The sequence below is a fragment of the Chrysoperla carnea genome, chromosome 2 (genome assembly GCF_905475395.1).
Source record: "Chrysoperla carnea chromosome 2, inChrCarn1.1, whole genome shotgun sequence".
In the NCBI taxonomy this organism is placed as follows: domain Eukaryota; kingdom Metazoa; phylum Arthropoda; class Insecta; order Neuroptera; family Chrysopidae; genus Chrysoperla; species Chrysoperla carnea.
The window spans coordinates 9,641,651-9,654,148 of record NC_058338.1 but is presented as its reverse complement, the minus strand read 5'-3'; the positions used below and the strand labels follow the sequence as shown (position 1 = coordinate 9,654,148).

Sequence of the window (12,498 nt, the reverse complement as noted above, 5' to 3'; positions counted from 1 at the left end):
ATCGGTACACACTTATTTTCTCATTTTTTTAAAGCTTTTATAGGATTTATTGCAAATAAAATATAAATAACTAGTTAAAAGTGCTGTAATGGTGAAATCAGTAGATATACGGCGAAAGAATCGCAAAAACAATTTTTAAGAAAATTTGTCATGAAATTCTAGATTTCTTCTCATATTTTAAGCAATATTTTTCGAGTTTTTACGGCAAATATTTACAAAGTTTGAAAATTTGGTTTTTTTTTCGAAATTTTCTTTTAGATTGATTTTGCAGATATACCTACGTTTATTAACGTATTATTTAGAGAACTGAAAAGGAAATAATCCTTAAATAAACCTGAACTAAATCTGTAATAAACCTGAACTAAACTTGAACTAAGCCTACACTAAGCCCAAACTAAAGCTAAACTCAACCTTAAAAAACCTGAAGTAATTATGAATTAAAAAGCCTGAACTAGTCCTGGATTTAGCCTGGATAATTCTGAATTTATCTGGAATTGACTTTGCGTTGTCTAGAAATAACTAATTTTTTATGTATACGAAGACTAAAAAAAAGAAAAGGGGCCCCGCGAATTTCATTGTGGATATCTTTGTGGGTGATTTAATTAGTTTCGTATTGGTATAAATAATTTCGTTCTTGCATTGCAAATTATTCCACCTTACAGGTAAGCAAGAATATGTACAAAAATAAATCATTACCTATATTTCTCTGGATTGGTGACATTGCTTTCATTTATATACAACGTACACAAATAGATAATTGTAGCTTTCAGAAGAATGTTTATAAAACGATTAACTGACGAGAAAATAAAAGCAATCATTATTCAATAAGTTCATTTCCGTCAGCTCTGACAGCAAATATACTTATGAACCATTGAACGTGCATTAAAATGATTATTATTACTATTTATATTTATTTATATGTTTATAAATATAAATTAGAAAGGAAATAATGGGTCATTGGTTATCCTATAAAGATAGCGATTCTATTTCGCATTATTCTATAATATAAAAATGAATCGCTCAATGTGTTGCTAAGCGCAAATCTCGAGAGAAGCTGAATCGATTTAGCTTATTTTTTTTTTAAATAATATTCCTTGAAGTACGAGGATATGATCACTCGTCCCGTATTTTGTGTAACCCTGCAAACATACCCATGAATAGAAGAAAAAGAGCGGAAGCTGCTTTTACGATACAAAGAGCTTATTCTCCGAATTGCATAAGCTTATTTTTTAGTTTTATAAATTTAAAATAAATTTTATTTACTCAATTTAAAAAGAATTATACCTTCAGGAGTTAATGCCAACATACAGAATGGTTCTCCACGAACAACTACTTCTTGCATAATGATTCCAAAAGAATAAACATCTCCAGTTTGTGTGCCCCGTTTTCGGAGACCACAGTGCCGTAATAATTCAGGTGCTGTCCATAACAAATCTAGAAAGAAAAAAAAAATTTTTTTAATTCAACATAGATAATAAACCTTATTTTATTTAATTCTAGTACGTCGTATATGTTAGACGCAATCGAAATAGCTGAAAAAACTTAATTAAACGAACGGTGACATTATCTCACATTGAACTACTTCTGTTACGATTTCAGAAAATTGATGTTACGATCTTATTTGAATAAAAGCTGATTTTGTATGTCTCTTTTGCCCACTTCAGGACACTTCGTAACTTCTTAGAAAGAGTATCCCAGATCTAAGTCAAATAGTTTCCATTGAAATTGTCCATGTCCAACTAGTTTAAAGCATCTGTATACTTTTCTTAGCAACTTTTTTTCTAGATAGCTTTGGGAGGCCGCATTCTTTATTAGTATATTTTTACTTGTAAGATCAATTAATGTGGAATGAAGCTTCCACAGTTTAATCAGCTGATTTTAGCTCTTCATTTACAAAATAATAGCATGTTTATAGAATTATCCGGCCTAAATAATATAATAAGCTATTATTTTATATCGATTGTATGGATAGGTTGTATGGAAAATATGAAAATATAAAATAAACAGAAACGTACAGGGTACGTTGGTCTTATAAAAATTTAAAAAAACATCACTTGATAGTATAAACAATATTAAACATTAAATATTTATATAAAGAAACACGTTTTAAATAAAATGTTTTCATAACAGATATATCTAGTAAGTAAGTAGTCACTTCTAGTCGACTCTTCTAGGTTACTTTACTCTATCATACAATAATCCAGTCATTTAGTCGGAAAAAAACGGGACAGATAAGCATATGAATCTAACAAGCCAAATTTTGATATTACGTGGAAGAGGCCTATAAAAGCTTAATTGTCCTCCGAATTGTCGATCGAAATTTCCTTTTGGATTTTCTTTCCACCTGTCCTTTTCCACATTTTTGACCTATCACCCATCGTTATTGAGACATCGATCGAAAACACTTCAAATTCATTTGAAATTTTTTTGATCAATATCTCAAGAACGATGGACGATAGGTCAAAAATGTAAAGGACCTTAATTGTAGATCGTAAGAAAAGCTACAAGAAAGTATTGTTTAAAAATTTTCGTATCTCAACGTACAACCGAATTATTATGAAAAAACTGAATTAAATCCTTTTTTCAAGATAGCGGAAAATCCATAAGGAAATTTCGGTCGACAATTGGAAGGCTTTTCTGGGCCTCCTCCACGTTATATCATATCCAAATGTATATAATGACTGGACTATAAGTCACATTCTACACACCTACCTACCTACGTTACGTTAGCTACGAAGGTCATAATCACATTGAGAAAACATAAACAACAACAAATTTATGCAACAAATATTGAGTAGAAAAACAAACACTTGTTTTTGTATTGTGTTAAGTTGTGTTGTTTTCACCACTCAAGCACTCACAACATTTTATTCACTTGTTTTTATAAATTAGCTTAACATTGTGGGTCGTGGTACCACTAGTAGCTAGTGGCTGGTAACAAATACGGAGTGTCCCAAATAAATGTATACACACTTTAATAAATCATTTTTACTAATTTTTTATTTTTTTGCTGGGTATAACCCATTCAAAATAATGGCTAATATTAGACTAGACTTTGAAAAACGTAAATTTATATTGAAGTGCTACCATAAGTGTGAGAACGTTAAGAAAGAGCAAAGAGCCTGTTGGGTGAAAGAAACTCGCTCGGTAACAGAGCCGAGGAGATCTTGAAACTAAACAGAGCTGATATTAGAGTCATCGTAGAGTTACTAACAGGGCATGATAACCTGAACAAATTCCAACATCAGATTGGAAAAAGACAATCTCCCGCGTGTGACAGATGCGGAAATTCAGAAGAAACATCGATCCACTTTCTCTGTTACTGCCCGGCGCTCATACAGCAGCGAAAGAAATGGTTTGGTCCGGCCATAGTCGAACCAGAAGAAATTAGGAAACTCAGCGCTAGGCAGATCCTGGGTTTCAGTACATCAGTTGGTTATAATAGCCACTGAAAAGCGTAGCAGGGATACAGTACAAGGGTCTATTTGGCTAAGTGCTCTGAACCATTGCTTCGAGGCCCGATGCTCGAGCATGGCCCGCTAACCTCCATACTCATACTCATACTCATAAGTGTGAGAACGTTAAGAAAGAGCAAAGACGGTTTAGAACATCATTTAAATTTACCAGAAGTTACAGTGTGGTGTGAATTGTCAGCGCAGCGTTTCATTGGAACATTCTTTTTTGATAACCCTGTAACTGGTGCTGTTTATTTGAATTTGTTTGACGACTATTATTTTCAGCAAGATGGAGCACCTCTCCACTATCTTCGTAATGTGAGACCTTGTCACAATGAAAAACTGCCGAGATGGATTCCATTGCTTCGCGTTATCAGCAATGTTTGGATCAAAAGGGGCATCAATTTGAATATTTGCGACTAATTAAATTCTACATCTGTCTTCTTTAATATGTTTTTTTTAATCTGTAATCCATCAAAATATATACTGTTTTTATAATCACGCAAAATGTGAATATATATTTTTTTGGGCACTAAGTATTTATAGGTATATTGTAGTAAAATTAGATTAAAACTTTTCACGTGTAGTTTGGGATAGATGGAAAAAGGTGATAGACTTCCAGACCACAAAAAGTTTGTACGCTTTCTAAAAACAATTTAGGTATTTCTTTCTCAGCACTACAGTCAAAAATTATTGGCTTATTACCTATGCTATACGCATATACATAACTAGAGGTTACAACGAAGTTTTTTTTACAGCTTATTATAGTGTTACTACTATTAATGAATACAATACAAGTAAGAAATATACATATATACATTTTAAACCTCGTAAAAGGGATCGATAAATTCTGAAACTTGACTGCATTTTTTGTATATACTATCGACAAACTCTTGGTTAAACAACTTTTGTGACTTTATGCACATAACCGAGTTTTTGAAATATCAATTTGACCATCACAAAACTATTTTGACGCTGTTCAAAAAGCACACTAAAACTATGACCAAAAGGTTTGTGTGATTGACATTTGTAGGGAAAATGACAAAAAAACTACAAAGACAGCAATTAATACAAATATCAGCTTATTAATAATAATTAATTAGTTCAAATAGTTTTTCTTTCAAAGCAAAAACTGTTATTCGCCATCTTTCGGAAACTACAAAATTTTTCGGTTTAGTTTGCATCTGGATCTGGTTGAAGGTTGAAACCTAATTCCCTTACTCTCTAACTAGTAACAGAATGTGTAAAATATTGTTTACGATGGTATTATTATTATTTTTATCCTTCTTCGTATCATGTGCACTATAAAATATTTTTAGATTATGTATATGGAATATGCATTAAAAATCTTATATCGGGTGAACCAAAACTTTATAGGCTATAATGCTCAGTTTTAAAAATTAGCGGCCCCAGTCATAAAAATCTCAACACGGGCTGTACAATGGTAAAGACATTCTTTTCTGAGATTTTTTCCATTTTTCAATCCATGAATTAAAAAAAGTAATAATAATTTAACGGAGAGTGTTGTTAGCTATGTTTCAAGTGCGAGCTTAGATTTCCGTTCTCGAAAAAACTAAAAACTTGGCGATGATCTTCAAAACCGATTCAGTTTGGAAAAGGCATATATCGTATAATTTTAAAATATAAATAATTACTATGGATTTCAATTTTAATTAAAAAATTTGCAAAAATTGGTCCCAAAAAATGATAGCTCTATAAATATCCTTTTCATCTCATCTGATGTCCTTGACCATCACTTTGATATTGATTTAAGAAGCATCCATCAGACTTTTGTTTTAAATCGAGCATATTTTACTTTCAACCGGCCATTATGATAATTGAGCAATTCGCGGTTTAGAAGTTTCGGCACAATTGAATGTATGAGGCTGGACATTAAACATATGGTTTATCCGCAAATTTCTTTTAATTTAAGTGGAGATTTAAAGATTATTCAGCATTTGAATGAGACACTTGCTAGTTTAATTACATGAAATCAAAATTCTCTTAATCATTTTTTTGTATTTTCACACAATAATTAAATAAAAATAAAACGAGCAACGACCGTGTTTAGATTATGTATTATATAAACCGCATAGAATGAATGGTTGACTAGACACAAAATGAACAAAAACTTTTACAAATAAAAACAAATTAACTAAAAATACTTTCTTCATTTTCTTATATTAAATTCAAAATGAATAATTCAACGATTAAAACGAAATCAATAAAACTATATAAAATAAAAACGAAATGAATTGTATTTTTCGATCACCCGTAGCATTATCCACTTTCATATTCATTTCGTAGCATCGTAGCTCTAGTCATGTTAATGAAAAGTATTACATTTTATAGTAAATAATTTTTTGTGTTTATTTTGTATTCAAGTCGTATATTACATTCTTTATATAAGGATTTGATGTCATTAGTAACTAATGAACTATTATAGAACTTGTTTACTATTGAACTACAATTAATGTCATGTCACAAAAACGTATTCCAGAAAATTCTGTAAGCATTTACATTAATAATATTACCAAGTATTAAGGATTGGAAAACTTTTGGTTGATTCTAGAAAGTTTCGTGTATTATATACAGGTGGACAATTTTAATCTATTCTCGCTAAGTACTCGTTTTGTAATTAACCAATCAAAAAATAACTTGAATAAAAGTTGCAGAGTTTGATGGGAAAGATCACCTAGATTGTACCTGACTATTGAAGCAATCTCCGGGTTGCTTCGATATAGTCAATTTAGATTCTTAAAGGTAAGAGGTAGAATAACACTTTTAATTTAGAAGTTGATCCTCAGATAAAAGTAACATTTTTTATTTAATCGAAATTTAATTTATTGTCATTATTGCATTTAGTCGAAAGAAAATATGCTTAAAGTTTATCGATAACTGTAGGTTAAAGTCATGGACACAGCCTTGACAACATTTGGCTAAAGCATTTTTCTGTAGCTAGCGTGTTTTCTTTCGAGTAAATGTCAGAACATGATGCCCCCCCCCTCATAATACTCTGCAACTTTTGGTAAAGTTATTTTTTGATTGATTAACTACACAACTAGGCGATTTAAGCTATTTTGGGGCGTGATTCATGCTACATTATGGCTTAGAACCATGGATAACATAGTATAAAAACGTGAATAATCTATTCTGGCTAACAATAAGTGCTCGTTTTGTAATTAACCAATCAACAAATAACTTGAACAAAAGTTGCAGAGTTTGATGGGGGACATCAATTAGATTGAACCTAGAATATTGAAGCTATCTCCGGGTTGCAATAAAATGGGCAAATTATCGAATTGTTAATGTTTGGTCCAAATTCTGTACCTTTGAAGTACTGTTTTTGGAATTTTAAAAAATGAAAATGCAGGGATAGAAAGTTTCTTCAAAACGCTTTTCAATATGTTAATCACATAAGTATGAAAAATGAAACATGTCTCCTTTAGAAAATTTTAAGGATTACAAGTTAAAGAGAGTGGCCACAATCGTAAAAGGCGATTTAAGCTACTTTTGGGCGTGATTTCTAGTATATTATGGCCTTGAACCGTGGATTACCTAGTATAAAAACGTAAATACAGTTTAAGACTTAAATTCTCAAAAAACTACTCATTGTATATAAAAATTTAACAGTTTAAAAATATTGTCTCTTTTCTTTACAAAGACAGGAAACGGAACAAAATCATTATTATGTATACAACTAACCTCTTGCACTTTTTGCTGGTGGTGTGATATTTTGTGCTTCATAGAATGCAGGAAGTCCGTAATCAGTTATTTTCAACACCCATCTAGCATCAATGACACAGTTTCTTGATGTTAAATAACCATGTACACGAATCGGAGTTGAATGTAAGTAACGCATACCCTAGAAAGAAAAAAATACAACAATCAACCACAAATTATTGATAAATACTTCCTTTCAATTCTTATTTTATCTTAAGGTTATTCTCAATTTTGAATAAAAAAAGTACTTAAACTAAATTTAATTAATGAAAATTCCCAAAATTAATTATTTTCATTTATTTTTTTAAAAAAGAAATTTAGATATATTTGCTTCACTTATTTCTAACCAAGAATAAAAAAGAATGATTCGACCTAGTGAGTGCAAGCCCTAGTACCTTTAGTAATTCTATACCCGGTATGTCAAAGGTATTGGATTCGATTTCTGTCGTGATAAAATTAATTTAATTAATAGTTGGGGTGGGATAGTTGTATGCGTGGCATATGCAATAAGAAGAGGTACTCAGCCTCTCAAAATAATGGAGTTGGTAAAGTAATAAGCAAAAAGAGGTATCATATCGTGGACATCTCAATATAAACTAACCCAGGGTTACTTAAAGTGGGGGTACTTGATCTCTTAGGGGCTCGCCATTTAAGAATAAATTTGTAAATTGTACCGTTAACGGTAAAATGAAAGGCATTTTCAGGTATTGAAGGCTGGAGATGAAATCCATTCATGTTCACGTACTCAAAATTGCTAAAAATTACTCCTAAAATCGATTAAATTGGCGACAATAAATAAGCCCATTCGCTGCATTAATGCCTCCAACATATTTGTTTTTGACACTGGATTTGTTAACTTCTATTAAAATAACTTCAACAGGTTCTCTGACAACTTCAACAGGCGTACTCTAACTTGAAGACAGTAGCGATTCATTCTCTATGTTTTTTGCTAGATGGTAAAGACTTGAAAAAGGTGATAAAAACCAAGATAAGAAATCAAAGAAGGCCAATTTTTACAAAAATTAATTGCTGTTTGATGCACCTCTCTGAATGTTATCCTGGCGGGGCTCATGATACTGCGTAATTTTTATCTACTAATAATTTCTGGTAATTAAATAAAATAAAAAAAATTAAATTCTTATATTTCAAAGCCTTTGATATATCAGTATATTTAACTTGCTGTACCTTTTATTATAATGATAAAATTATAATTTTATTTGAGAAAATCTTTTTGATATTATTTTCAAATCATAATAAACCTGTAGTAACGTACCTACATAGAGAAAGTATTCCCAACGGTCCTCTTAAATTCTCTTTGTTGTCAACAACATATTATAAAAGTATATAATATTTTGTACACGTAAATATTGACTTTATTACCTTTTATTAAAATTTTTTTTTTCTCAATATTTAAAGACTATGTGGTATTTCTTTACACTTCAATACATATCCATCGAACTAAACTAGAAATATCGTAGGTGGAACATTAAAGCTCACATGGGAGTAAACGGAAATGTATATACTACATATATTGTATCGAATATTTTATCAAAAGGTTACAAGATATTTAAAACATGTGTATTAAAAATACCTGCAGCATACAATGAATTCCCATCAATTTTTATCATGTCCATGCAGTGTGTTCAATTCATCATTCTACTTTACTATCTACCATTAAATTTATTGTTATCAAAGTTACATTTTGATTCACAATCATGAGATCTTCCCTCCAAAAGCAATATATTTTTAAATGGGCTTAGAAATTGTCAATCAGGAATAGGTTCAGTTTTTCAACTCGTGTTTCGATTAAAAGGCGAATATGAAACGTTTTGTTATTCTATTTTAAACTCTAATTTTACTGTATAATTAATAGAAGAAATAAAGCAATGGCTTGTCGATTTTGTGAGCAGTAAGATGCGGTTTCTTGCATTTGATTCGTGAAGGCGTCTTCAAACTTTACGAACAGAAGTGTTGAGAGAGAAATGAAAATTTGAAAAAGCTGGAAAAAGTAAATATCGAAGGAAATGAGTTTAATTTTGTTACTCGCGGGTTTTTTGGACCGCCGAACTTGAATATAACAATGAAAATGGCCACCGATATACGTGGTATCAGGGCGTACCAGGTATATCGGTACATACACCTCGTCTCTTGAAGTTTTACAAGAATATCTAACATATTTTTTCGAAAGTGGTTACTCGGTGGTTTTCAGGGCCGCTGAAGACGAATATCACTACCAAAATAATCCTCAAGGTACCTGGTGCCCACGGCAGGCTGTATATACTTATTTTCTTGGATTTTTACGAGAATATCTAACATATTTCGTACTTGGGGGTCCCTTTAGTCTCCCTTGGACACCAGGTACCTCGAGGGCCATTTTCGTAGTGATAGTCTTTTTTAGCGTCTCCAAAAACTCTCGAGTAGAGAGTTTCAGCGAAATATGTTACATATTCTCGTAAAACTTCAAAAAGCAAGGTGTATTCTGCCCAGGCAGAGTACCAGGTACCTTGGGGGGCGTTTTCTTTGTGATATTTGAGTTCAGCTGCCCCAAAAACCGCCGAGTATCAAATTAAACTCGTTATCCAACCCTTTTTTAAGTTTAATAATTAATGCCTTGGTTTTTCTTTGATTTGTCCAAATTTTACACCAAATTTGGTGTGATTTCACATATCAAGTGTAGGCTTTGCCAGCCATTTCTTTATTTTCACTTAGGCTTCAACGAAGATGAGGTACTGAAGATTTGGATCAAGATATTATACCCAAAATTGGGCGTAGGCCGGCTATCCATTCATGAATCAATATTATTTTACATACTAGGTACAATATTATCGTTCGGTTCAATGTAATATCGGGCCAAGATCTACATCCGTGTTTAAGAAAAAGGGATCAAACGGATCAATCAACAATCACCTTTGAAACTGCATTGGCTTAGTTGTTATTTCCAATATAGAAAGCTTTCTTGATGATCGAATTTTAAGAGGAAGTAAGAAATCGCCTAAGAAAGTGTGCAAAGCAACATATTGCAAGTGTTGCCTGAAAATTAGCAGTTTTTTCGCCTTCAAGCACCGGCTCATGTTCCAAGCTGAGGTGGTTTTAAAGTTCTAGGATATATAGATTCAATAATTTGTAGTTACAAAAATTTTTTATTTAGCTACTTTTAAGGTACCACCACGTAAATTTCCGAATTAAATGACATCTCTGTATAAATGATATGACATAACAATACTTTTTTTTTTTGTAAATCTGCAGCGATTATAAATGATTACCAATCCGAATAGTAGATCGCTGATATATACAACAATTCATTCGAAATAACCATTGAAGCGTGATTAATAATATACCTTTTTTTATATTTTATATAAAAAAAGTTTATACCTTTTAATATAGAAAAAATATGGCTATAATACACATTTTTTAAACAGATATTTACGAATGGAAGAACAACGACAAAGTTTGATAAAAAGTTACCGCTTTTTTCGAAATCGATCGATAGCATTTCTTCTCATAGATTACATTTATTTTATAGAAGTTTTTGTTTACTTTAGAAGAAATTGATTAATTTTTTTTCTTGTATTTTCGCCGTTTTCTTTTATGAATAAGATATTTTTCAATTTTGTTTATTTAATATTTATGTTTTACTTTGAGAGAGTCTGCTGAGAGTATAAAATATTTATTTAAATTTTAAATCATGTTTTTTTTCAAGCATGTAATATTTATTTTGTAAATTTCAAAATGTTAGAATATTATGATTATTATAAAAATGAAATGTTTTTTATTGCATAAGAATATTCTTAATTTGGTGTGTCTGCTCCATATTTCGGAGATATCGACCATTCGATCATAATTTTACGCCATGTCTCAAAAACTACTCATATAATCATTTTATAAACGTGATTTTGGAATTTTTTGGGTTGAAATTACCCTATATACCGAGTTTGATCGAATTCTAAAACAAAAAATTTTGTTCGAAATTCTCGATTTTTTTCAAAGGGGTACCCCTTAAAAAATTTGCAAAAAATCGAGAAAATTTGTTTGTCTTCGATTTACATAAAAATCATTTTCTAGGGCAATTTTAACCCAAAAAATTCAAAAATCGCATCGGTTTAACGATTAGGCGAATATTTTCTGAGATATCGACCATTCGATCATAATTTTACGCCATATCTCAAAAACTACTCGTTTAATCATTTTATAAACGTGATTTTTGAATTTTTTGGGTTGAAATTACCCTATAAACCGAGTTTCATTAAATTCTAAAACAAAAAATTTTTCTCGAAATTTTCGATTTTTTTCAAAGGGGTACCCCTTAAAAAATTTGCAAAAAATCGAGAAAATTTGTTTGTCTTCGATTTACATAAAAATCATTTTCTAGGGCAATTTTAACCCAAAAAATTCAAAAATCGCATCGGTTTAACGATTAGGCGAATATTTTCTGAGATATCGACCATTCGATCATAATTTTACGCCATATCTCAAAAACTACTCGTTTAATCATTTTATAAACGTGATTTTTGAATTTTTTGGGTTGAAATTACCCTATATACCGAGTTTCATTAAATTCTAAAACAAAAAATTTTTCTCGAAATTTTCGATTTTTTTCAAAGGGGTACGTACCCCTTAAAAAATTTGCAAATAATCGAGAAAATTTGTTTATCTTCGATTTACATAAAAATCATTTTCTAGGGCAATTTTAACCCAAAAAATTCAAAAATCGCATCGTTTTAGTGATTAGATGAATGTTTTCTTAGATATCGACATAATTTTACGCCATATCTCAAAAATTTGTATACCGATTTTAATCCTATATACCGAGTTTTATCGAATTCTAAAACAAAAAATTACAACTTACCCGTACTAAATCTGTAAGTAAAGACAATCTGAATGACCAATCCAATTTAATATCATCCATAATGAGTACATCCTCTAATGATCCCCGTGTACACCATTCAGATACAAGACCCGGCCGTGTTGGTTCTGTAAGACATCCAATGAATGGATTTAAATTTTCATGTCTTAAGCCATGAATTAAAATTAATAAATCCATTGCTTTACTCTTCAATTCAAATGTGCCTTGGTTTGATGGTAGTTCCTTTAACTGCACCAAATCACCCTGTAATTATAAAGAAAATCTTATCTTATATTATTTATTGGCAACTGTTTGACTAAATTACTTTATTTAATTCGAGAACCTTAAAATTTTTTATCTACACCGGCTAATTTTAGACTCTGATCTTGTGCTTTATTGATAGTCATCGCAAAGCAACATTTTACTGGAAACTGCAAACGCTTAAATTCAAAATGATAGTCCGATGGAATCAGAGGG

At 30.9% G+C, this 12,498-nt stretch overlaps 1 protein-coding gene across 1 annotated transcript in view; it reads right to left on the bottom strand.

Annotated features, from left to right (window-relative positions):
* The window catches only part of LOC123291477, a 93,119-nt gene that overhangs the window by 4,406 nt on the left and 76,215 nt on the right, over positions 1-12,498 (bottom strand). Inside the window, exons 10-12 of the mRNA XM_044871780.1 lie at positions 12,025-12,285; positions 7,161-7,320; positions 1,285-1,434 (exon numbers count right to left, since the gene is read on the bottom strand). Coding sequence (XP_044727715.1) covers positions 1,285-1,434; positions 7,161-7,320; positions 12,025-12,285 — 571 coding nt within the window. The remainder of the gene's footprint in view (positions 1-1,284; positions 1,435-7,160; positions 7,321-12,024; positions 12,286-12,498) is intronic.